Here is a 27,084-nt window from a genome sequence, read left to right as displayed (position 1 = left end):
GGACCCTGAGCAGACCTCTTAAAAGCAAATCTGAACTTACCCTAGGGCTTTCTCCAGCATCCTTAGGCTGCAAGGTCCCTCAGTGTTCTCGGGGTCCTGTCCAAGGTCCCACTGGCTGCACCATTAGTGCGGCAACTTCAGCTGAAGATGTGAGCACCCGACTTGATCACGCACCCATCACTGTAAGCCTTGCGCAGTTCTCAAAAGACTGAGCCACGCTTGTGCAAGAGGCTTACGGTGATGGGCATGTGAGCAAATCAGGTGCGCAGACAGGGCATGCAGGGGCTCACGACTTAAGCTGAAGCAGCGCTGACGCGGCCGACAGTGGGACCACGGACAGGACCCAGGGGATGCCGAGGGACCTCGTGGTCTACGGGGGGCTAGAGAAAGCCCCGGGTAAGTTCAGATTTGCTTTTAACAGGTCTGTTCAGGGTCCCTCTAAGGTGGCCACACTTTATTAGATGTATTGTAGACTAAATAAATGCCTAATGATCCAAAATCGTACATGTCCAATTAATATTCAGTCATGTATTTATTTTCTAGATTCTTTATTCAGTCATTATTTTTATGAAATATCAATGAGGGGGTCACCTAGATTTTATAGATTTTCACTAGATTTAGTATTTTAAGTTAATCTAATCTCTTATAGCGTGTGGCCTATTTCACATCTGTAGTCGCTATAAGTTATGATTACACCAACTTACACAGACAACTTTTAGACTTCCTTTCTTTTTTTAGTTTTTATTGTATCTAAACTGTTCAAGTTCTAAATAACCTGAAATAGTACAAAGGTAAGTGTTAAACTGCAGTTAACAAAGTAATATAAAAAGGTAGTTTAGGGAAAAGAGGGCAATAGGTCAGCAACTCAAACAACGGTTGAGCCTTGAAAGTCGATGCTAAAAACTCTACCTTTTTACTTTGTATAAAGTATCTGTATGAAAATAATGAAGCAATAAATTGTTGCTGTACCCTCTGAAGCATGAGATGAACAAAACTGCCCTACAGAAAGCTGGATACAACTGTCCTAATGGAGAGAAAGAGGTGTATTCACTAAACAATAAGCAGAATAATGTGCGTAAAGTGTTACCGCACGTTGAGTAGAGCAGAATGCAATGCATTTCCGTCTACTCATCAGGTGGTTATACTGTATACACGTTATTCTCCTGACCGCAGTTTGGTGAATATACCTCAAACACACTTAAAGGCGAGATCAAAATAAACTGATGAGATAAACATTGTGTCTGTCCTCCTACCTCTGAAATTTTTGTTCTCAAATCCCACAGTTTTGGGTTTTTTATTTATTTTTTAACAAAACAAGCATAGTATGTTTAACCACTTCGGTACCAGCAGCCTCTGCCCCCTTTAGGACCAGAGGCTGCTGGTACACTAAAACGCTGCATACCGACGAATCGCCGCAAAAATTAGCCGCTACCTCCGGTCACGCCGCTCTGTCCCCCGCCGCAGGCTGCTCTCTCTGCCGTCATAAAGACGCTGTGCACCAGTCAGGAGGCGCTTTCATTGGCTCCTGACCCTGTCACTCAATGTAAGTGTAACGATCGGTGTCAGCAACCAGAGAAAGAATCTGATCCTTGGCAATCCGCAGTATCCCCAAGATTACAGATATACCCGATTATTGAGGATCTGCGGAATCGTCAATAATCAGATATGTCTAACCTCTAGACACCAGGGAGAGTGTAAGTGTTTGGTGCAACAGTAACAACTCTGAGTAAAGACCACCAGAGGAGCTGGCGGCCTATACTCCCGAGGAATTCACCCCTGAGCGGTGGGAGATATTCCTGTAGCCTGTGGACCCCTGAGCGAGGGACCGAGGCTGGGCTGCAGGAAGCCCTGCTGCTAATATGTAAGGCTTTGCCCTGAACTGGGCTAACGTAACACAGTAATAACACAACCTAGTCTGGGTGTGAGGTCCGTATTCACAACACCCTGGAACTAGTCTGGAGTATAACATAAATGATAATACAGTTCCCTAGTCTTGGGTGTGAGGTCCGTATTCACAACACCCTGGAACTAGTCTGGAGCATAACAAATGATAATACAGTTCCCTAGTCTTTGGTGTGAGGTCCGTATTCACAACACCCTGGAACTAGTCTAGAGAATACACAGAAGATACACAGTATTCCTAGTCTGGGGTGTGAGGGCCTTGATCTCAACACCCTGGAACTGGTCTAACAAATAATACCATACAATTAGTACTTTAAGCTATCAAGAATCTGACTCAGTGTGGATTCCCAGCTCCAGCCGGTTCTGGCACACTGTCGGGTCTAGCTAAGGTCTGAGTGCCTTCACGCAAGTGTTAGCAATGGCAGACAACCAGCAACTGACAAGCAGCAGAATATATAGTTGCTGGACTCTGCTGCCCCGCCCGAACCATTCAGCCAATCATGAGTCCTACAGGAGTCAGCTGACCTTCCTGATCAGCTGACACTTCCCCTGCTGGTATAAAGGTCCTGCATTCAGGCCCGCGCGTGCATAGCTCTCCATCTGTCTAGGTGCACTAACAGACCCAGCCACACCAAGCACACGCCGCTGCATGCAAGCAGCCGCTTTGCTGTCAGGACATGCTGCGGCTTTTCCGCATTCCACCATACTACCAGACGCGTGTCCATGCGTGCAAACCACCGCTTTGGACGCGGAATCAGCCGCCTCGTTCTTGGCATATGCGGCGGCTTTTCCGCGCTCTCTCACAGTAAGCCAATGGGATTGGCTTACAGTAATGACAGGGCCAGGAGCCAATGAAAACGGCTCCTGCCCGGCTCACAGTGCTCTGCCGTCATAGAGGCGGCAGGGCAGCACATTGCGGTGGGTAGAAAGCGGCGGGAACGCACGGTGAATGGGACGTAGAGCTTACGTCCGGTCAGAACCGCTCGTCTGCGTCGCAGACTGTACTGCGTTGGTCCGAAATGGGTTAATGTTGTATTGTCTCGAATGACTGATACAGTCTTTCAGTTACCCAGAAGCTAAAATAAATGAACTATTGACCTTCTTTATCTGTCCTCTGCACTCAAAAACTGTTCTCTGCCAAGCAAGGGTTTTATGGCTGTAATTCCCTTATCATGTAATTCCTTATCAGTTGGGATCATACTACAGCTAGACTAGGTCCCTAGTCCCGACTGGAGAGACACGGCCACTTGCATAGTTTAACTCTTTCAGGCAGAAAAAAAACCCAGACTAGTTATTTGTATGCTTGGCACTGTACATACTCATTTATATCATCATGCCACATGTCATCTCAGGTACATTTTCACAAAAGAGGCCAGACTAATCCTAAAAAGTGTACATCCTAAGGAGAAATAGCATATATAGCCAAGGGCTCAGTGAGTATGCTTTTCTATACTAGTTAAATGCACAGTAAAACTGGAAAAAATGTTTTTCAGAAATTAATGTCAGACCCAAAGCTACGACAGAATCAGAAATGTATTTTAAGAAAGTCATTAACTTGCATGATGGGCATCTAACAGGACAAGAGTGTAAAGTGTAGCTTAACAGAGGTTGAAGCAAGCAAGTCTTAGGCCCCATTCACACTAGAGGGTTTTGCCGCGATTTCGGCAAAACGCTCAAACGCGCTAACGTAATGAAACCCTATGGGCCCGTTCCTACTTGGGTGATTTGCGCTAATCGCCGCAAATCGCTCAAAAACGGGCAAAAATGCAAACATGTCACCTTCACCATTTCCCGGCGATCACATTTCAGTGCTATAGAAGTGCTAAACCCGATCACTGCAAAATCGCTGCACTGTTCAGTGATTTTTCCGCGTGAATTCGTGGAAAAATCACTCCTGCAAAAGGCCGGAAAAAATCTCCGGCATTTTACGTTTCTAAGTGTGAATGGGGCCTTTAGCAGTCCATATACACATGGATTTTTACTGGCAGATTCATGGTGAATTCTTTCGAAAATCTGTGTGTATGAGGGGAATAAATCCCTCTTAAATAAGATTAAATTAGAGGAATCAATCTGTTTATCACATTGGGAAAAAATGTATGCGTGTTTGGCCATATTTAGGCTAGACATACACTACTCGATGTGGCCAAAAGGTAGATCCATTTGATCTTAGATCATAATCTGATTAGAGAGGGATCAATTTGTCTGAGTTTCTCCATACACTGCACATAGATTGTTAATAGATTTCAGCATGAAAATGTAGGTTTGACAGGTCAAGTGACAGTAAGACGTTGCTAAAATTAAAAATAGGAAAAAGAGACCTACATGGTTTAGCAAACGAATGAAGACTGGACGAATACCCTACAGCAGTGATGGCTAACCTTGGCACTCCAGCTGTGGTGGAAGTCCAATGAGGCATTGCGATACTCTGACAGCTCTAATCATAACTCAGGGAGGCAGGGGCATGATGGGATTTGTAGTTTTGTCACAGCTGGAGTGCCAAAGTTAGCCATCACTGCCCTACTGGGACTGATTCAAAATGCTAAATATTTAGTCTGTTCTCACACTGTGTCAGCTGTGTCGCTTTTGGGGTGTTCACATCAATTGAGGTTCGGTGGGTTCGGACGCTTAACTGGGTAATGCATGCGTTTCAGTGCCAGTGGGGCATACTTTCTTTGATCAATATGCCTCACCGCTACGCCACAACGTGATTAAACTTTTCGGATATATTGTGCTGCAATTTCATCACCACACAACTTGCTCACCACACAATTGTTCACCATTAGAAATAAAATAAAAAAATGCTTGCTTATTCTCACAAAGATTTTTGATGCTCTGGGACTCTTTTGCTTGATCAAGAGGTATTTTCTTACGCAGAATAAACACAGACAAACAAACACAGAACATTTACAGTATATTGCGCTTTTCTCCTGGCAGACTCAAAGCGCCAGAGCTACTATAGGCAGTAGCAGTGTTAGGGAATCTTGCCCAAGGTCTCCTACTGAATAGGTGCTGGCTTACTGAACAGGCAGAGCCGAGATTTGAACCCAGGTCTCCTGTGTCAGAGGTAGAGCCCTTAACCATTACACATTCCAGCCACCGCTTTCACTTTTGTCCAAAAGGCTCATTGCTACTAAATAGCTACTGCTATTTATCAAGCGTTTATTTTTGAAGACCTTATAGAGTACCTCCGGTAAAAAAAAAAAAAGACTGTCATGACAGGCTCTGACTTGAGGATGGATACTTACCTGATCCAATGTTATCGGGTCACAGGTGACGCTCAGCCCCCTTCCACAGCAATACAGTTGCAGACATGTTTCCGAAGACAGCCGAAGCTCTTTGGAAAACCTCTGCATGCATTGAGTTCCCCGCCACCAATTAAGGTGCTGCTGGCGGGCTTTGTCAGTACAAATGGGCATGATTAGAGCCTTGGGAATATTGAGGGGGCGGAGCGATCAGGCTCTCTTTATTACTGGAGTTACTCTTTAAGACTAAATTATTCCTTATTTAATTTAGTTCCAATTTTTTGGTCGTTAAAGCCGAAGTTCAACCTCCATTTAAAGGATACCCTAGGTGACGTGACATGATGAGATAGCCATGGGTATGTACAGTGCCTAGCACACAAATAAACTATGCTGTGTTCCTTTTTTTCTTTCTCTGTCTGAAAGAGTTAAATATCAGGTATCTAAGTGCCTGACTCGGTCCTGACTCAGACAGGAAGTGACTACAGTGTGACCCTCACTGATAAGAAATTCCAACTATAAAACACTTTCTTAGCAGAAAATGGCTTCTGGGAGCAGGAAAGAGATAACGAGTCAATAGTTAATACATTTTAGCTCTGGCATACTTCAATAAATGTGTCATTGAGCAAAAATAATAAAACAGTTAACACTTAAAAAGTAGATTTAAACATAAAATAAAACTGTGGGATATTTAAAAAGTCATTTTTAGGAGAAGGAAGATAGATACAATAGTTTATTTCATTCATTTATTTTCACCTTGGGTGTCCTTTAATACATATGATAATAAACTTAAATTCACTAGCAATGCACAAAGTTTTTTTTGCACATCTGTATTTTTTGTAATAAATCTATTTAAAACACCTAGGGTTTAATTCACTAAGTTACAGCAGTGCAGCTTAATGACAGCAGCGAGTGTTATAATCTCCAGCGCATGCTATGCAGCCATAGCGTGCGCTGCTAAATTACGTTATGCTACATTAGTCTAACGAGCGCTTCATTAAACTTAAAGGGAACTTAAACTGAGAGGGATATGGATCTTTCCTTCTAAAAAAAATACCAGTTGCCTGGCAGTCCTGCTGATCTCTTTGTATGCAGTAGTGGCTGAATCACAGACCTGAAACAAGCATGCAGCTGACTTCAGTCAGAGCACCTGATCTGCATTCTTGTTGAGGGGCTGTGGCTGAAAGTATTGGAGACACAGGACCAGCAGGCGAGTCAGGCAACTGGTATTATTTTAAAAGGAAAAAGCCATATCCTTCTCAGTTTATGTTCCCTTTAACAAGCGCTCCACTGAACCAGCCCTGAGCCCAGGGGATCCAGTGGCTTCCAAGTATGATATTCCTGCACTTTGATTGGCCCAATAGGTTGACTGTCAAGTGACAGGCAGCCTACTGGGCCAATCAAAGTGCAGGAATCTCGTCCTATCAATAAAAGCCTTGTGTAGTTCTCGTCATCCTGGCTGCAATAAGAAGCCACTTCTCACTGTTCTTTTTTTAAGCCTTGTATAAAGACACTGGGAAGGGTATTTTTTTTTTTTGTTTGTTTTTTTTCTATACAACCAGCAGACATGAGGCGAGTGCTCTGTGGACCTGCAGTGCTGGTCATAAAGTGTTCATCTCTCTGTAGAAGGAAAGACGTGGTTGAAGTCAGTTGATCTTTGCACATAGGGAAAGATTTGTTGGGACCCTCATCCCAGCTCCTTCATGTTTCATGTGGATGATGATGGGACAGGGAAAAGGTCTGGAATGCTAAGTTTCCAATAACATTGCACTGTAATCTAAGCAGGAAATGGAGATCAAGGAAGCACTCACAAAGGTATTAAAAAAAGTTCCAAAAAGCAGAAGTATGTATTCCACAAAGCCTTGTGTATTGTTGATTAATGCAATTGTGCTGTCATATGCATTAGAGATAATGGGAAGCTGCACTAGGACTTTATAATGTCTTAATTTCAATGAAAACAGGAAAAATGAGGGTGTGGAAAGATAATGAATTGGTAGTTGATGTGCAGATATTTTGTCCTTGTGCTTGATGTAGATCAGGTGCTTATCGCTGCCGAGTTATGCAGTATATGTTTCTTCAGGATTGAACACCTTCAATGCATGGAGGGCTCTGCCAAGTCAGCTTGAAAGCTGTTATATCTGTTTGAATGAACGCCAGAATGTTATATCAATGTTAAGCTATATAACTGAGGAGAAAACTTCTACTGAAATATCCCAGCTTGTTAGAACAGCTCATGCTACAGATTTCCATCACCTGAAAATGTGCATTATTAGCCCTTCATTACTTACTGATATTATCAGAGAGCTCTGTGAGGAATGGACACTGAATTATATTTGTAATGTATGTTTTCATTCTCTGTCCTTAAACAACAATCAACTGAATACATGTTTGATGTACCCCATGTTGTGTCTAGTCTGTTATCTACTCAGGTCCACAGGAATTAGACTCATTTTTTCACAGAAAGCTAGTTAGGCTGGGACCACACTTTTCCACAAAAAATCAGTGCATATGGTGTAGGTTTTAACATTCACTTCGACCCACCCCCCCCACACACACACACTAACCCCCTAGCGCCCCCCCCCCACACACACACACACACACACACACACACACACACACACACTAAACACCCCCCTCACCCACACACACACACACACACACACACACACTAACCCCCACTCACACACACACACAAGTTAATTTCTCGGAAATCACAGTTGAAGAGTTGGGAATGAGTGAGTCACCATTGGAAAGCATTATGTGCGATTTAGCATTATGTAAAATCGCATGCGATCCAAGTTGTTAGTTTTGCACTACTAAAAAACATCATGTATTCTGCAGTGAGAGTTTCTTTGCATGGTTGGGAAGTAGTTGCATCAAGATTTATATATCGGAATCCTTAAAGAGACACTGAAGCGGAAAAAAAAATGATGATATTATGATTTGTATGTGTAGTACAGCTAAGAAATAAAACATTAAGATCAGATACATCAGTCTAATTGTTTCCAGTACAGGAAGAGTTGAGAAACTCTAGTTGTTATCTCTATGCAAAAAAGCTATTAAGCTCTCCGACTAACTTAGTCCTGGAGAGGGCTGTTATCTGACTTTTATTATCTCAACTGTAAGTGAACTGTTTACTTTTCCTCTGCTAGAGGAGAGTTCATTACTTCACAGACTGCGCTGAAAGACTCATTTTGAATGCTGAGTATTGTGTAATCTGCACATATTATAGAATGATGCAATGTTAGAAAAAACACTATATACCTGAAAATAAAAATATGAGAATATTTTCTTTGCTGCTAATCTTCTAGTAATTATTCATAGTACACAACCAATTCATTATATCATATATTTTTTTTCGCTTCAGTGTCTCTTTAACCTCCCTGGCGGTTTATTTATTTTGCCAGGGAGGCTGCGGGACGGTTTTTTTTAAATTAAAAAAAAAATATTTCATGCAGCCAACTGAAAGTTGGCTGCATGAAAGCCCACTAGAGGGCGCTCCGGAAGCGTACTTTCGATCGCCTCCGGCAATCGAAAGTAACAAGATAGGCCGCAATGAGCGGCCTATCTTGTTTCGCTTTCCTCGTCGCCATGGCGACGAGCGGAGTGACGTCATGGACGGCAGTCGACGTCCTGACGTCAGAGCCGCCCGATCCAGCCCCTAGCGCCGGCCGGAACTGTTTGTTCCGGCTGCGCTGGGCTCGGGCGGCTGGGGGGACCCTCTTTCGCCGCTGCACGCGGCGGATCGCCGCGGAGCGGCGGCGATCGGGCAGCACACCCGGCTGGCAAAGTGCCGGCTGCGTGTGCTGCTTTTTTCAGAGTGAAAATCGGCCCAGCAGGGCCTGAGCGGCGACCTCCGGCGGCATACCCCGAGCTCAGCTCGGGATTACCGCCAAGGAGGTTAATAGCTTTTCACATCCCATGTGCACACATCCATAATGGAGACACAGCAAAACAAGGAGAACATCTGTTTGAGTTATGCTTACAATGCATATAGTTTTCCAGGAGGGAACAATGCTTTCCTCCGTGATATTGGAGTTGCATTTAAAGAGACAAAGTTCATAAAAATGCTATAAGCAATATAACTTGAGACATTAGTTTACTTAAAGAGGAACTGCAGTGAAAATAACATAATGAAAAGAAAAGTACTTTGTTTTTACAATAATTATTTATATATGATTTAGTCAATGTTTACCCATTGTAAAATCTTTCCACTCCCTGATTTACATTCTGACATTTATCACATGGTGACATTTTTACTGCTGGCAGGTGATGTCTGTGGAAAGAGATGATGCGTTTTTGGCAGTTGGAAACAATTGTTATTTCCCAAAATGTAACAAGGCTCCCACAGTGTGATGCCAGCACCCTGGTGGTGACATCACACTGTGGGAGGGGTTTCACCACAATATCAGCCTTACATAGCCTCCTGATGATCTGTTTGAGAAAAGGAAAAGATTTCTCATGGGAAAGGGGGTATCAGCTGCTGATTGGGATGAAGTGCAAATCCTTGGTTTACGGTTTCTCTTTAAAGTTTTGTGTTTTGTTTGGGTTTTTTTTTGTAGTAGTATTTCTTCAAACCACCTTTTCTTTTTTTTTTCTGAATCTGACATAAAAAATATCTATTCTGAGCTTGTAATTCAGTACTTTGTAATGTGCTGGGATTTGTCCATGTGCTATAGCATTGGAAATAGTTAAATTAGAATGCTAGTGACTTAACAATATTTTTGACGTTTAACAGGATCAGAATGCTTGTATGCTCTGGGCACAAACTCATTGTAATAAGAAACTAATTTCCTGGCTGATAATGGCCATCAGATTATTGCACTGGGTGGTTATGATTCTTTATAGCACTTCACATTACAACAAATATTCTGGAAATTCATGAGCGGATATAGCGTCCTTGTAATTTTGCAAAGAAGTGTTTGAAAGATTAAAGCTAATGATTGCTTTCTTAATATAGTTTAAGGGTAAAGGATTTGCCTGGGCATCTAATTATCACAAACCAGGGTTTTCTTAAAAGTATTATAGAGAGAAAATTGAATGTGAACTGCTTGGTAGTATCTGCAGCTGTTTCAAACCTCTCCATTTAACCCTGGTAGGTCTGTATTCTTCCATAGTTAAAGTGAACCCGAGGTGAGAGTGCTATAGAGGCTGCCTTATTTATGTCCTTTTAAACAATACCAGTTGCCTTTCAGCCCTGCTGATCTATTTGGCTGCTGTAGTGTCTGCATAAACCCAGAAACAATCATGCAGCTAATCTTTTCAGTTCTGACAATATTATCAGAAACACCTGATCTGCTGCATGCTTGTTAAAGGTCTATAGCTAAAAGTATTAGAGACAGAGGATCAGCAGAACAGCCAGGCAACTGGTATTGCTTAAAAGGAAATAAATATGGCAGCCTTCATATCACTCTCACCCCGGGTTCACTTTAAAGCATGTTTCTCCCAAGACCGCTGTAAACCTGGGAAATAGTGTGAATAAGTAGGGGGTATCTGTAAGTAGTATCCTGGGCATTATGGAATTTAGCAGAGGTAACCAAGGACCAGAGAAGAGGTGAGCCAGCAGGAGAGAATGCATAACTGATCAGTAAGACATATTTTGACCTGATGAGGACATGTGGGCGGGGCTAGGTTTTTGGAAACGTCAGAGCTCTGGAAGAGGATTTGGCGAGCATACTTTATGAGATTATGGGCCCGATCCAATTCACTTTTGCTCCTAAGTGTTCTACTAGGAGATATTTTAAATACAAGAAGCAAAATTAACTTTTCAGCACTCTACCATTGAAAAAGTACCAAAAAGTAGGTGAGAAAGTACTGTAAAAATAATTCTGAATATTTTCTTGCTTGAAGGTGGCTTAAAGGGCATTTTATTAATAAGATTTGAAAATGTTGCCTAGGAGAAAACTTAGGAGAAAAAGTGAATTGAATCTGGCCATAAGTAGTGAAGCTATGCGGATCAGAGACAGAAGCCCAGGGTACTGTGTGACACTGCTGAGTCAGTCAATTGCTAAGCTCTAAGGCATGCCTTAGATTAAAAAAAAGAATGAAATAGGTCTATATTTAATCTATGTTTAAATGTAAAATGAATGTCTAAATAATATGATCACTTGGCTCTTGCAAGCATGCTTGATCATTGGTATAGATGAAGAAAGGGAGAAGGCAATGGTGTTATCTCGGGAAAGGGTGCTTTTGGAAAATACGTTCTGCTAAATACCTAGCAAGCATGCTGGGGAAACGGCAGTTTCTACTTCTACCACACCCTATTATGTTTCCTTTTGGAATGTCATGGTTTATTTTATTCCCTCTTGATCCCCTTAAACCATCAAGCTGGTACTAGTCTTTCAAAATGTAAGAAATTATTCAGCCCAGAAGAGGGCCTCTAGCCAGCTGAAAAAATGAAGTGTTGCCTTCAACAAAATGGCTGGAAGCACCAATCGAAGAGAGAATGTAAATGTACTGTGCTTGTGTATTTCTTCCCAGAATGGTATGTGTGTTAAATGTACAGTAAAGTAAATCTGTTCTTTGGCTTTAGTATTCAATATTGAATTTTCCAATGTTAGTGCCAAAAGTACCATCAGTGAGTTGAAATAAATGGTAACAATGTTACTAAAGCTTATTGATGCGTTATTTTTCTACTGAAATGCCATTTGCTATATGTATTCTTATATTGCAGACCATTGCTTAGAAGCTCCTTTACCACCCAGCCGGAGAGCATCCAATGATGTCAAAATAAATAGACTTTCCCAAGAGTATGATCAACTACCGACATGCTCAGGTATATACTACCTATTTTCTATCAGTAAATGAGCATACAGACTAATGCTGACACTCATCATGATCATCATAAATTATTATTCTGAACCATAATAATTATTACACATTTATATAGAAGTGACATATTTCTAGTATGCTTTACAGAGTACTTTGAACAGTTTGTATCTCTATCTGTGCCTCAATGAGACCTTGATTTAATGTAGTATTTTTACAGTCACATAAATCTATAGACTGTAAATATAAATGGAATTTTAACTCTTAAAGGATATCCAAGGCAAATGAAATAAACTAGATTTACCCACCTGGGGCTTCTTCCAGCCCTTAGTGGTCACTTTGTCCCTCACCACAGTTCTGGTCTTCTGGCAGGTTCTGAAGTATCGCCGACCCTCGGCAGGTTGGTGTCTTCTGTGCATGCCCTTGCGCACGTGCCCACATAATTCGGAAAGTACACTCTCGGCGATGCAAGCATGAACAAGAAGTCAATCGATTGTGGAGTTCTTAAAGACCCACCGTGACAGTCGTTATTTACGTGTAACGCCAAATGTCGTTTGTGTGATCGCGTGCCTGTACCCACATCACAAGATCGGGGAAATGACCGATCGTCGCTCCAAAAATTGTCTGGAAAATTGCGTAGTGGTTACGGCCTTAAAAGTAGACCAGTACTGATTGATCGCTACACTTGTTACTTGGATTTTTATAATAAAAAAGTAAAAAATGTAAATACATTACAAATTGAAAAAATAATATATTGCTAGTGTAAAATATATACTAGAACTAGGGTTTTAAGTGCTGGTCGAAACCAGTAAAACAGTACAGATTGTGGTTTCAAGAAATTTGACATTTAAGTATTTGATGAAGGTAATTTCAATTATTCTTTTTATGATCTGTAATTGCAGCGGAATAGAGTAAATTTTTGGGGGGCTGTAGTCATGCTATGAATTTCCTCCTTCTCCATTGGAGCCACAGGCCAATTTGAGCCCTGGCCTTCTTCAGTTTCCTGTCCCATCCATCTCTAATCCGAATTGATTTCCGAGGCTGCTATGATGGGTTCTTAACAGTTGGATTTTTACGGGAACAGGTTGTGAGCCCATTGCCCAGCCCCCAGACTTGGAGTACCAGGGTATCCTGTTTAATCTGGAACATCACCTTTGACATGTCCGGCTAGGGAGGCCTATCAGTAGCTAGGCATAGTTCTCGGGATCATTTGTTCATGCAAGCCCCACCACTTCCATAAAGTAAGGATACCTTCAGTTGGGTCTATGAATTTAATAATAATTTTTGCTTTTTTGTTGTCTAACACAATTTTAATTATTGTGGAAACTGTTGAACACAATGACAAAAAAATACATTGGGGAGGGGGGGGGGGGGCAGTGAATGAGCAGTTAGGTTAAAACAACTTGAAGTTCCTTAGAGTCCTGGGTTAACAAAATGTTTGTATGCAGCATAGATTCTGCTTTTCAGAGCAGGATGACTGTAACTCTGGTAAATCTGCCATTATGTCTCAGCCGCTCTTAAAAGGACCTATTGGGTTGGTTAAATGCATTTGAAGAATTGTGGAGAATAGACGTCATCTAACCATCTTGTAAATGTCTGCTACTAAGAGACCTAAGTTTGCATCCCTTGCTTGTGCCATAGCAGGATATTGGAAGCATTGCAGAAAGGTTAGCGACTTAAGGTGGCCATACACTGGTCGATTTGCCATCAGATTCGACCAACAGATAGATCCTTCTCTGATCGAATCTGGTCAGAAAGGGATCGTATGGCCACCTTTACTGCAAACAGATTGTGAACCGATTTCAGCCTGAAACCGTTCACAATCTGTGGTGGTGCTCCCCCCCCCCGCATACATTACCTGCTCCGCCGGCATGACTCCCCAGGTCTCTGCTGTCTTCTTCTCTGGTCTGGTCTGGTCTGGTCTCCGGCATGCTTCACTTCTTCCTGCCCGGCAGGAAGTTTAATCAGTAGAGCACCCTCTACTGTTTAAGCTTCCTGCCGGGCATCAAGAAGTGAAGCATGCCGGAGACCAGACCAGAGCGGAGAAGACAGCAGTGACAGCGGGGACTTGCCCCGGCCGGAACAGGTAATGTATACCCGCTGTATTGCGCCAGTCGACGGGCATTCAATTGCCGCTATCGACGCACACCCGACCCGCCGGTGATCGAGAAAAATCTTCTGCATGGACGGATCATCGGGAATCGACGGGAACGATCGATTTTGGACGGAAATTGATCGTTCTGTCAGCGGTGTGCACGGCGATTTCACAGCCGATTCGATCACTGTGATCGAATTGGCCGTATATCGGCGGGAAAATCGTTAGGTGTATGGGCCCCTTTAGAGTTTCTGCTATTGCCGTTGCATCCATGCATTTACAGTAACAGAGTGTTTCACAGAGCCAGGACAGCTTAGACTTTCTAAAATATAATTCCCCACTGCTGGTGCTGTACATGACAGCAGTCACATAGCTTCCAATTTACCAATCTTTCAGCAACCCCTCTTTTAATATGATCAGATGAGGGTTGCAAACATTTAGCAGCTTGTGTCAGACACTTAAAAATAAATTCAATACAGGTTTGCTGGATAATATGCTCTTCACTGTCTTTCATCTATAGTAAATAAACCGTATGGGCTCAGTTCACAAGGAATAAGAAGTATTTTTAGGTATTTGAAATCTTAACCGTTTTTTCCCTCCAAGCTGCTCTAAATTTAGAAAAAATGTCTCAACAGCCTAACTGCTTTCCACTGTCCTCTTGAATGCCTGTTTTGTTGTTTTATTTCATCTCCATGCCCCAGCATATGCTCATTTCCTTTCATTGGTAGCATCATTTGGTGTCATCTGACATAGCTGTATGTGTATTTGGAGAATCACATCCTTGTGTTTCAGTGGAGAAAGTTGTTGAGTGAAGGGTTTATTTTTCCCTCAAAATGTCATTTTAGCAGGAAAAATGACCACAGGTCCAGTGAACTCTTGGGCTCATTCATCAAGACAGGTGCTCAGAAAACAGAATTCAAATTGGATCAGTTACCCAAAACAAAGAGATTGGCTAGGTTCACAGTGATCAGTTGCATAACGCACGCATTCGTTTGAAGTGCAATGGACTCTGTCATATGTCTAATGGTAACTTTTCACTATAAAAACATGCAGCCTAAAACGTGATGTAAAATAAAGCGCATGCTATGTTTCTTCTTAAATGTCTCTTTTTCCTAGATGTTGTTGTGTTTGGTCTCCTGTTACTGTCTTGCCCATATGATAGGTTCGTTTCTGTTTTATAGTTAATGCCTGCACATCTCTAGATGATAACAAACTATCGAATGTTTCAGCTATTTTCCTTTAGAGAAAGTTATTGAAGATGTTCCCTTTCTTTTTCTTAATCTTATAAGGACCGCATAATTACTTTCGGAAAGATAAGCTACAAAAGGGCGTACCGAAAACAGGCTTGCGATATGAGATCAATATGCGTCATACAGAAACGTGATAATGCACTCCTGCTTTAGAAATATCGCCTAAAATGAGTTAAAATGCCTTTAAGCTTGTTTTCCTCCTATGTGCATTGAAGTTCTTCCACAGAAGCTAGCTGCAACAGTTTCTAGGTCCAGCACTGTATGTGACTGGCTTATCTTGTAATCAAGTCAAATGACGGTTAGTCGAAGGTCGTATGCATATAGAGGCCTAACCATAGTATAAATTGTGACACATGGCTGTTGTCCTCTGGGTGCTCATTATCCCAGGATGCATTAAAATAGTTTAACTAGTGGCACAGTGCAAGTAGAGCTTTCAGTTTTTAAAGTAAGGCCCCATTCTCACTTGTGCCGAAATCAGTCTCCAAGATAGATGCTGCCACTTGTGCTGATGTTAGTACACACCTGGAAAAAAAATACAGCAGGCTTTATATTTTTTGCCACCCACACCCGAATTGGAAGCAACCTATTTGATTTCAATAGGCTGTGATTCCGCTTCCGAATTCTCAAGTGGCTACACTGCAAAACTTCACTTCAGTATTCACTTAAAGTGGATTTGAGGTGAACGTTTACTCATTGCATAATTGTGTTCCTTTCCTATTGTTTATAGGGCATTCCTCAAGCCAAATACTTTTTTGTTTTTGTTTTAATACTCTAATTCCCTAGAAACTAAAGAAGCCTCGCCCACAGCTCTTCAGAGAGCCTTGGCATTTTCAGACAGTAGCAAGGGCTCATGGGAGCTCAGTCTGGGCAAGAGGAGGGGGAGGTGTTACTAGCCGGAGATTTCACAGGCAGAGGGGAGGGGGATGGGGGATTAGGTTTTTTCACAGGCTGAGTGCCGAAGATGCAGATAAGCTTGCCTGTGTGTAATATTTACAAACATGGCCACGGTCATTGTATCACAGGAAGAAATAATCATATTCTATTGAAGCTGGTTTCAGCTAGATGCTAGATTTGCTGTGTAAATCTAAACTTTAGATAAGATATATAGACAAGTTACTTGTTATAGTTAGTTTTTCATCTCGGATCCGCTTTAATGCTAACCAATGCTATTATCTCTAGATCTATCTCCTTCTTTACACCTAACCCTAGCATCCCTTGATGGTAAGGCCTTTATGAAACCTAAGACCGCTGATAACACTATGGAAAATCTCAGTCACATGAGTGAAAAGGGACTTCAATGTGTAATACTGCCACAAATGCAGTTTTGCTTTTATTTGTGGACCCCAACACAGTTATTAGACATCCATGGGGCCCCAGATACCAGAATTAAGTGTCTGGGATACGTGGATACAACCAGAATGAATAAGCCATGTGCCTCCTCCCCGTATACTAATATTACTTAGCCAGGTGTCCCCCAGGTTAAAAAAAAACTCAGGTTTTTTTGCCTTCCCCTAGATCAACTGGGATAGGTGCGGGTGCATGAGAGCAAGGTACCTAATGTTTACTTATTTATTTTATTCCGGTTGGACTTGATAGATAAATGTCTTTTTTATTCAACCATACTATGTAACTAGGTGCAGCATGATACAAAAATTTAATAAATTATAAATGTAAAGTTATGTAACTTGGCCATACTTATGTTCTAGCATCATACAAAATAAATTGGACACAGATGGTGACATCAGACTTGAAGGAGGACTTAGGAACACTGGTTGACAACATGTTAAATAATCATATTCAGTGCCAAGCAGCAGCAGCAGCTAAAGCAAATGAAATATTGGGATGCATAAAAAAGAAAATAAAAAAAACAGAATGCTAACATAATATTTTAACTCCCTTGTAAGGCCCAATCTGAAAAATACAGTTCTGCGCACTGCATTACAGTAAAGACATTGGAGTTTTTGAACAAGTGCAGAGATGAGCCATAAAATTGATCATAGGGATAGAGGGTCTCACTTACTAGGTAAAGTGAACTCATTTAGCCTGGAAAAAATATGTCTTTGAGATTCTCTAATATGTACATCAAAGGGCAATATAAAAGCTTGGCAGATGAGCCTTTTTTTGTCACTAAGCTTGTACAAAGGACAAATAATGGATAAGATAAAATATAAGGATTTTTTGACATTTTGGCCACTCCTCCATTTTCATCTCCTTCCCAACTCCAAGTGGCTGTAAGGGCTGATTCACACTACAAGAGTTTTTTTTTTTTTTTTTTTAACACTAGAGATTTTAAAAGCTCTTGCTAATGTAATTCTATGGGGGCTTTTGACAAAATCACTTCACTCCAGTGTGAACACACTTGGGATATCATTAGCAAGAGCTTTTAAAATCATAAAGCGCTTAGAAAAGCTTGTGTAGTGTGAACGAGCCCTAAGACAAAATCCCTGCATCAACATGCCAGGAATTACCTATTAATTACAGCTGTGGATTCCCTTCCATGCAAAAAAAGTATTGAAAGTCCCCTTTAAATGCAGCTATAGAATTTTCTACTTCCTGTGGAAAGATAATTCACATTTAACCACTTTTACAGAGAAAGACCCTTTTCTAAATAGATGTCACAATTTTTTTTCCTCTATATGCTGAATATGTATTGAGGGGAATCCACAGCTGTAATTACTAGGTAATTCTTAGGTCTCGTTCACACTACACAAATAGAAATAGATCGGTCCCAAGCGTACAGTGTTATGCCCAGCCTGTCCTCCACTGCAGTGGATTAATTACTCAGAGATCCAAGCCAATTTTATGCTTAGGTCACTTTGCCCTTTTATAGCCAGCTTCTCCAAGCAGCCAACTAGACAAGCCAGACTAAACTACAGCGGAGGGTCCTCTTCACACACAACTTATGGTTGCGCTCTACCTCATAAATGGAAATTGCCTCCACATGGACTCCCATTATGCACATACAATGTGCTACCAGACTAACTTCTTGCCATCCCATTGTCAGAAAATGCCATACTGCCACCATGATCCGATCTCTTTGTGGCCTGGAAAACATGGAAAGCTATTGAAAGGAGCTGGAATTATGCAGGCAGGGGGCAGGGCCAGCCCCATACAGTGTTAGCGGCCAGACGTAATGTTTTGCTCCACCCATTGGAGCGTTTTCAGAAGTAGGCACTCCCCATCTAGCAACACAGTCTTAAATTTGCATGAAGCCAAAAGGAATTTAATTGCTATTGAACCTCTAGATAAAATAAAATAATAGCCAAGTGTTTCCACAGATTAAAAATTAAGTTTCCATGTGTCTCCAGATAAAAGAACTACCCATGAGTAGCCAGGTGTTCCCCAGACACAAAAAGGAAGGCCAGAGGAGACAGCAATATTAGGTAGCAATGTATTTCATGCAGCAATTTCCCTATTCACGTGTCCTTGTACCTAGGTAATGACAGAATATTTTAAAATCTCATGTTTCACAAATCGGGATTCAACATGTTCTTGCCCCTTTCCCCTCCCCTTTTTATGTAAGAAAATTGGTGATCTGAATCCAGACACTTTTTTTTTTATTTTCAACATTTCTTTTCATTGCTTTTTTTGGGACAGATTTATAATGTTTACTGGGGATCAGTGCTGTGATTATGGTGTTGTAATAATCCTAATGGTACTATACAGCTCTGTCCATTACTGCTTGCTAGAGATATTCAATGACATGCACATCATCTCGGCTTCCATGCAAATAGTATGGAGTTTGGAACAGGGCCAATCAACTGCACAATTTCAACTAGCTGAATCCCAAGCTGCAAATTATTTGCATCTTACGAACCATCTATACTTCTTCCCTTTAAAAGTAGTCGTTTTGAGATGTTGGCCCATTTTTAAGCTGCATACACTTGCAAAATCGTGCATACTCATGCATAAACTCATGCATCTCAATGACCATCCTAAACAACCTATTAATATTTATTGTGGCCATATACCACTACTTAAAGTGGTAGCAGTATAGTTTCAAAGTGGCAAATTCACAATCAGAATATTTGGAACCAACACAAATGTTCTAAGTGGTAGCCTTGAGCAGCCGTCGCTTTGAAGGAGGAAAATTGTATTGGGCACCCGCAAAAGTGGTGATAAGTAGCTTGTTGTGACACATGCTATACATGACTTGTGAAAGAATCAAAGCCTCCACAGGCTAAAATTTGTAGATATAGCTACAAATGAGTTAACTTAAGCTGAAATTGAACTTATTCAGCACAGAAACATTCTGTAAAACAATTGCATGGCTGAAAAGAGCACACAAAGCATTTATTTCTCCTTAGACCTGAGACGTTACTCAATGAAACAATTCAAAAAGAATAAAATACCCACCCCGTTGCTCATTGTAATGTAAAGTGAGGTGTTGTCCGTAGATAGAAATATACTTTAGTCATTCAATGGCTTAGTTCTAGTGAGCAAGTTCAGAACAGTTGGAACAATACCTTTTAAATTAAGCATTTCTGACATATTTAACCAGCAAAAGAAATCTATAAAGTGCACACATTGTATTTAGGTGTATTGACTGAACTTCCAGCACATGCTGTAATCATTGTTGCAGAAATGTTGGGTTATAAAGGTTTTAAAAAGGAACTGTCTTATAGGCGAAAAAATCCAATAGCTTTATTGCAGCAAAATAATCATTTGGTCTCACTCAGCCTTTCCTTAATAAGCAGCTTGAAAGAATTGTATTTAATAAGACGTTGCTTTAAAGGCTGGTACTCCCAGCATTTTACCTTCCATTCCAAAAAGGTCATTTGGACATACCAAAAAAAAAAATCTGGCCTGAACAGATCAGGGCATTTCAACATGAACTGTGTTGGACCAGGGTTCAGGTGGCAGGTACTCTGGCAAAGGGTTAGAAGGATACAGTATATGAGAATGTAATTATTAGCAAATCTGAGATTCCAAATGATTGGGGAAAACCGCCTTCTCCAGATTAAGCAAACAGTTGGTGGTTGTTCTAATTCTAGCTCTCTTCCGAATGTTTTCCATTTTCTTTTACAATCAGTCGGCAACTTGTTAAGGAAATCACATCGCAGAATTTAAACATGCAGCTCAGTCTGCATAGAAAGTTTGAAAGTTTTTCTTATAGATCTACTCATAGATCTACTCATACCAACGTCTAAACATTTTCAAGCATAAATCTCCTCTGGCGTGCTTTAGATCTACACAAATCCAAGAATTTTCTGTTAATACACATTCACTATATCACTCAGCATTTATATAAGGATAGCTCAAACTTCCAACCACTTGGTGCATGGACATCCATTAATATTTTCACTTCGTACCGTCTATGAAACAATCAATGGCCAATATGCAATTAACATTTTCTCCCACGTTTTCTCCTTGATGATAATTTCACACTTTGTATTTTAAAGCACAAGCAAGCGAGAAAATACAGAAAAAAGTTTTGATAGTGCTTTTTCTCGTACTTTTTGGTACTCTTTCAGTTGCAAAGTGCTGAAAAGTTATTTAAAAAGACGAAAAAAAAATTATCTCCTGAGGATAAAAAGTAAATTGCATATGGGCCAATGGGTGAAGAGGAGCACACAACTTGAATCCTTCCCAGTTCCTGCAGCAAAGATCAAGCTACTTATATCAGAGCAGGGAAACTGCAATTTTCAATATTCCGCACAGATTGACCCTGCAGCTTCAAGAGATCTCTAGTTCTTTATATTTTACAACTGGGTGTTAGTAATAAACCAAGTATCTGTCCTCAAGTAACTTCACTATTAAAAGTAAATATTTTGTTCTCTATTGGTTTCACACCATCCCACTACCATGTTTTCCACATTTCCTGAAGTCTAGTATCTCTCCCTGCTGTCTACTTTGTCTGTTGTCCACTTCCTCTTTATGCTCCCCCTTTTTCTTTTTGTGTTCACTGCTGTCTCTATATGTTCTCAACGTTTAGTTCATGTTCCCCAAGGTACTTCAGATGGGCTCAGGGGGTACTTTAACTTCTTACAATCAATTCATTTTTCTTTAAAAAAATCCTATAACAAACTAATACACTTGAGTAAGTATATATATTTTTATGGTCCATTAAAAACATAGCAGAATGCTTGGAAATAAATAATATGCAATTATGGAGTATGCTTTAGCAACATATACTAAATGCTTTGTACATGTATGAAGGGGTACTTAAGATCCCACAAGAGGGGCTATGTAGCATGAAGTATAAAAGAGGTACAGTCTGTAATAATGTTGAGAAACACTGCTCCTGATAGACCTCTTGATGAGGTTTTCTAAAAATAAATAAAAAATGCACTGCACATGCAAATAACTATTTATTTACTCAACACAGGATAATACTCTCACCTGCAGCAGTCCGTCTGGGAGTTCTGATCTCAGTGGTTCAAACTTCACAATTACCTATGTACTTCAAAGGCATTTATTATGTATTTATTTATTGTATTTATAAAGCTCCAACATATTACGCAGCGCTGGACATTAGTTTAGGTTACAGACAATATTTAGGGGTGACATACAGCAAAATGACAATACAGGAATACAAGAAAAACCAGATCACTGGATGGGAGCATGGAGATTAGGCAAGTTAGGTTCACTCAGATGCATAGCATGGGTTCACAGTAATGGAGGTGCATGATCAGGTAGGACACAAAATGAGGAGGACCCTGCCCAAAGGCTTACAATCTAGAGGGAGAGGTAAGATCATGAAAGGTAGGGGACCAGAGTTCAGCTGTGGCTTTAGAGCACTTGTGAGGGGTAGTAGGCCAGAGTGAAAAGGTGAGTTTTGAGGGCCTTCTTGAAGATGTTGGAGGGGGCTGTCCTAATGGGTGGAGGTAGGGAGTTCCATAGTGTTGGAGAAGCTCTTGAGAAGTCCTGGAGGCGTGCATGGGACTGGGTGATGCGGGGGGCGGTCAGGCAAAGTTCATTGGAAAAGCGGAGTGAGTGGCTAGGTGTGTACCTCTGAGTAAGATCGGAAATGTAGGTTGGACAGGTTTTGTGGACATATTTGTAGGTCAGACACAGTATCTTGAATCTGATTCTGGACTGGATAGGAAGCCAGTGGAGGGATTCAAGGAGGGGATCCACCATGGTGGAGCAATGGGAATAGTGGATAATTCTGGCTGCCACATTCATGATGGACAGCAGTGGGGCTATTCGGGTCATAGGGAGACCAGACAGAAGAGCATTGCAGTAGTCAAGGCGGGAAATTATGAGGGCATGGATGAGGAGTTTGGTGGTGGCAGAGGTCAGGAAAAGGCGAATCTTACAGATGTTACGAAGGTGGAAGTTGCAGGACTTTGTGAGGTTTTGGATGTGGGGAGTGAAGGAGAGTGCGGAGTCCAGGGTGACACCCAGACAGCGGGCTTGAGAGGTAGGGCAAATGGTAGTGTGGTTAACAGTGACATGCACATCTGGGAGGTTCATGGGAGGCATCAGAAATGGCAAAGAAAAAATTGTCTGCAATAATGCCGCCATCTAGTTCAAGCAATGTGTCATTTTAGGTTACTAATTAGTATTTTATTTTTTATGTAGATTTTCCCTTACACGGCATTTTGAGAGTCTATTCTAATTTCAGCACAATTTACCTTGGGCTATGTATTGACACTTGAACAGCTTGCCATCCATGCAGTAATCTTTTAATTAAAAAGCTTTAGAACTTCAAAATCTATATTTAGCAAGTGTGTTAACACAACTAAGCTATAGAGATTTGAATAGTAATTGTTTAGTGCAGAAAAAAAATCACTGTGTAATAAATAAATAAATATATATATATATATATATATATATATATATATATATATATATATATATATACTGCTTTTTATTGCTTTTTTATTCCCTTAATATTTTTGTGTTTTTCCTGTGTGGGGTGTAGTATTAGCGTGTTATGCATGTTGCTTTTCATAAAGGCTAATGTACGTACGTACATTCCCATCTTTGGTGAAACTCCAACCTTTTAATAGGAAAATACACCGTTTTTGACCAATATATTGTGTTAATAAAACATTTCATACTTGCCGTATTCAAAATAAAGAAGCTGTTTAATACAGGACGTTAAAAAAATGTATTGCAAAGTGTACCTTCCCTTTCCAATTATGGCTGATTTACCAAGACTAATGCAAAAAAAAAAAAAATCTAAAATAGTTTTTCGTGAAATTTTAAAGTTACATTGTTGATTTTTTTTTCTTCTCTCCTAGATTGTCCCCAAGCACCAGCTAGACCTCCTAAACCACTCCCACGGAGAACAGCACCAGAAATTCATCACAGAAGACCTTACAGCGCTGACTGTTCAACAGAGAATGTAGATGGAAAAATAGCTAAATTAATGGGAGAGGGTTTCTCCTTCGAAGAAGTAAAAAGGGCTCTTGAAATCGCACAGAATAATGTTGACGTGGCACGGAGCATACTGCGAGAATTTGCTTGCTGTCCACCTCCTGTCTGCCCACGTCTAAACTTATAACAAAATGACATATCTTTTAAGACTTTACGCGTAAAGAGGAAAAATGGAAATCATTTTTCACATTAATTTAAAAACTGTTATTCCAGCATTTTGTAAAATCAAATGCTTATGGGCCTGAACCCATGCTTATGTACTTAATGTCAGAAATTAAAGGGAATATCCATAATTGTTCATCTTTAAAACTTATACAGTTCAAACATATATATTATTTTTGAAGATGTAAGCCTGTGAATTTATTTTCGTTTTATATAAATATATATATTTTTGTTATTTTTCTAGTTTGCTTTCTTTTTTTTGAAATTTTGTGTTGTAGAAGTACAGCAGCACTTTCTGACCTCATTGCATTCTGGAAAATGCTTTTCTTTTTATTGTTTTGTCTTTGTTTTGTTATATGGCATTTTAATTTATCCAAAATATACTGCAAAAAAAGTGGCCTTTACTACTGACATACTGAGAATTTTTTTTTTGTATCATGGGGGACCATATTTGAATGTACAATGAATGCAATTTTTTTTGTGGGTCAATTGCCTTTACAGAAGTATTTTGATACTTATGTTAGCAAAGTTGTATAACTTTAGATGTTGGTGACTTTTAATCTTCTATGATCTTAGACAAAAGTTCATAAAAAAATAGACTTGCAATAAAGAGCAGGGTCATCTTTCTGTGTGATGTGATCTTTAGGGAAAAATAGGCCTCAAAGCACAGAACAATTTAAATCACTATCATTTCTGCAGAGGGTTTGGTGCCTATGCTAGAAATACAGAAACAGATCAATGCCATATCTGTAACTTTTTAGGATCTCAGATGTAACACCTTACTTCAGTCTTTTGGACTGTGGAGGGTGTTGTTTGATGAGCACAGCTATGGAATGTTCTGAGTCTTCTGACAACTTTGTGCTGTTGGAAATACAATTTGAGTAAATCTAGCCAAAATAGAACAAGCTGATTCATATCTTCCAGTGGTAATACTCATTTCACAAATCTTATTTTAAGGAATGTGCTTCCTTTTTCTAACAAACCATACTTCTCATTTTATGCTGCTACTGTAAATCTGGTTAGGGGGGGTTTCAATTTTTATCTTTTTATGTCAGAAAAAGTTTTAAAAGCCATACTACATGAACAGGTAAAATGAAATGCAATAAAGCCACCGAAGATAAATTAAAATGCAACTACAGGAGAGTTCATTGGAATACACCAGTTACACGGCATTTGGCATATTCTCCCAATATGAACTATTTGGAAACAGGAGACAATGTAATAAAGTGATCACAACAGCATTTGTCTTTCTGACTTTGTTTATAAACTAGTAAATATTGTTTTATTCATGTAGCAAAGAAACTCTTATCTTCTCTGTCTGGTAATCTGTGTTCAATACTACATTTTCTTCAGATATAACACATTTTCAATATGAGATGCATGTAGTAATATGGGAAATTGGGATTAAAAAAAACAATTCTTATTCCCTCACTTTCATCATTAGAATATGCTGGAGATACAAGTGGAATGAAACTAAATAGAAAATGATTGCATCTGCTCAGCTTTATCTCTCTGCTTCTTGGCCTGAGTACATATAACGTCACCAATGAGAAAATTGGGTGCTTGCAATAGTAAAAATATCAGTAGAAAACGTCACCAAGATTTCACTATAAACCAACTTGGCAATCTGAACTCGCACTAACCCTCCCTTTTACTTCCTAACACAAATCCCGCCCCCTTCTAATACCGAACACTAACCCCCCTGCCAGTGCCTAACACTAACCCTATGGCCTTACTATCTATCACTAACCCCCTGACCCTAACAACTGCCATTTCTAGCAGCTCCACTATTCTGTGAATTTTCTAGCAGCTCCTCTATTAAGTGCCCACTGATTGTCTGCAAATAGGTGATTAGCTTGTATTGCTCTTCCCTACATTATAGCAAATAGATACTAGTATGCTCATCCGATGCCCAACTCGCCGCATGAGCATCCAAATACTGATAATTTACATTGGCGTTTATTAGACACCTGCTGATCCCAGCTCACAAATACCTTGATCCACTTTGGTTTCCACCTCGTAGTGATGTGTCTGCATGGCAGTGCCTGACGTGTCACAAGTAAATGGACCTGAGTGTTGCTGACTGTATGTTTGGACCAGTGAAAGCCACACAGTTTGGACAATTTACAAGTGCTGCGTCCATCGCTACCATGGAAACACATCACTGCAAAGGAGGAGGCCAGCCAGAGAGCTCCTGCAACTTCCTGTTTGCCATGTATAAGAGCAGGATCAACTGAGTAATTATATTAATAATAGAAAAACAAAGTGGACTGGGATTATTGGACCTAAGAATAGGTACAAATATTTTCCATCTACATTTTCTTCTTTCTTTAAAGGACACGCGAGATGAAAATAAATGGAATAAACAATTGTTTCTATCCTCCTTCTACTAAAAATGACTTTTTAAGATATTCCACAGTGTTATTTTATATTTAAATATACTTTTTTTTTTTTTTTTTTCTGTTTTATTGTTTTTGCTCAATGACACATTCATTGGAGTATGCCAGAGCTAAAATCTATGAACAATTGATAGCTTTTATCTCTTTCCTGCTCTCGGAAGCCATTTTCTGCTAGGAAAGTGTTTTATAGTTGGAATTTCTTATCAGTGAGGGTCACACTATAGTCTGACCCTGTCTTGACTTAGACAGGAATGGCTACTTACATACCTGATGTTTAACTTTCTCAGGCAGAGAAAGAAATAAAAGAACACATCATAGTTATTTGTGTGCTAGGCACTGTACATACACATGTCTATCTCATCAAGTCACGTGTCACCTCGGGTATCCTTTAAAGAACAAGTGACACCCATGCTAACCTACAAATAAAAAAACACATATATAAGTAGATAAATACTACTTCTACTTACATAATAGATGTATTGTGCTATCCACGTAATGATTCCTGTTAATTTTATAAAGGAAAAGCAGAAAATCCTATTCTAGGCAGTGGCCATCTTGCCAAGCTAATGCTGACATCATATCCTCCCTGACTCTTGTTTTCCCCCCTCCCTTCTCTTGCTCATTGTGTATTCATTAGCTGCCCTCCTCCCAGAGTCTTCAGACACTCCCACTGAGATGTATACTAGGAACTGCACTGTCTTATCCTTCAATCGTTGAGTCACCTCAGCCTTGCTTGTAAACAAGTAATCAGAGGGTGTTTCTGATAAGAAGCTAGGCAGGGAAATAAATGGAAGAGGAGGAATATATTATAGATAAAAAGAACTCCCAGCATTCAACGGTTTGGCACTAGGGTCAGTGCACCTAAAGTATGTGATAACTACAAACCATAACAGCAGAAAAAGTTTTGCAAGTTTTGAATGCAGGATTAGCATCTTTATTAC

At 40.3% G+C, this 27,084-nt stretch overlaps 1 protein-coding gene across 3 annotated transcripts in view; it reads left to right on the top strand.

Annotated features, from left to right (window-relative positions):
- CBLB (Cbl proto-oncogene B) overlaps positions 1–24,985 on the top strand; it is a 234,863-nt gene extending 209,878 nt beyond the window's left edge. For all 3 annotated transcript variants that reach the window (XM_068268455.1, XM_068268456.1, XM_068268454.1), the window contains 2 exons: positions 11,815–11,916; positions 23,447–24,985. In XM_068268455.1, the coding sequence (XP_068124556.1) occupies positions 11,815–11,916; positions 23,447–23,709 (365 nt within the window). In that variant the 3' untranslated portion in view covers positions 23,710–24,985. The remainder of the gene's footprint in view (positions 1–11,814; positions 11,917–23,446) is intronic.
- The last annotated feature ends 2,099 nt before the right edge of the window (positions 24,986–27,084 follow it).

This window comes from Hyperolius riggenbachi, chromosome 2 (genome assembly GCF_040937935.1).
Source record: "Hyperolius riggenbachi isolate aHypRig1 chromosome 2, aHypRig1.pri, whole genome shotgun sequence".
Classification (NCBI taxonomy): domain Eukaryota; kingdom Metazoa; phylum Chordata; class Amphibia; order Anura; family Hyperoliidae; genus Hyperolius; species Hyperolius riggenbachi.
The sequence above is the reverse complement of the archived record's forward strand: the minus strand, read 5'-3'. Positions and strand labels throughout refer to the sequence as shown.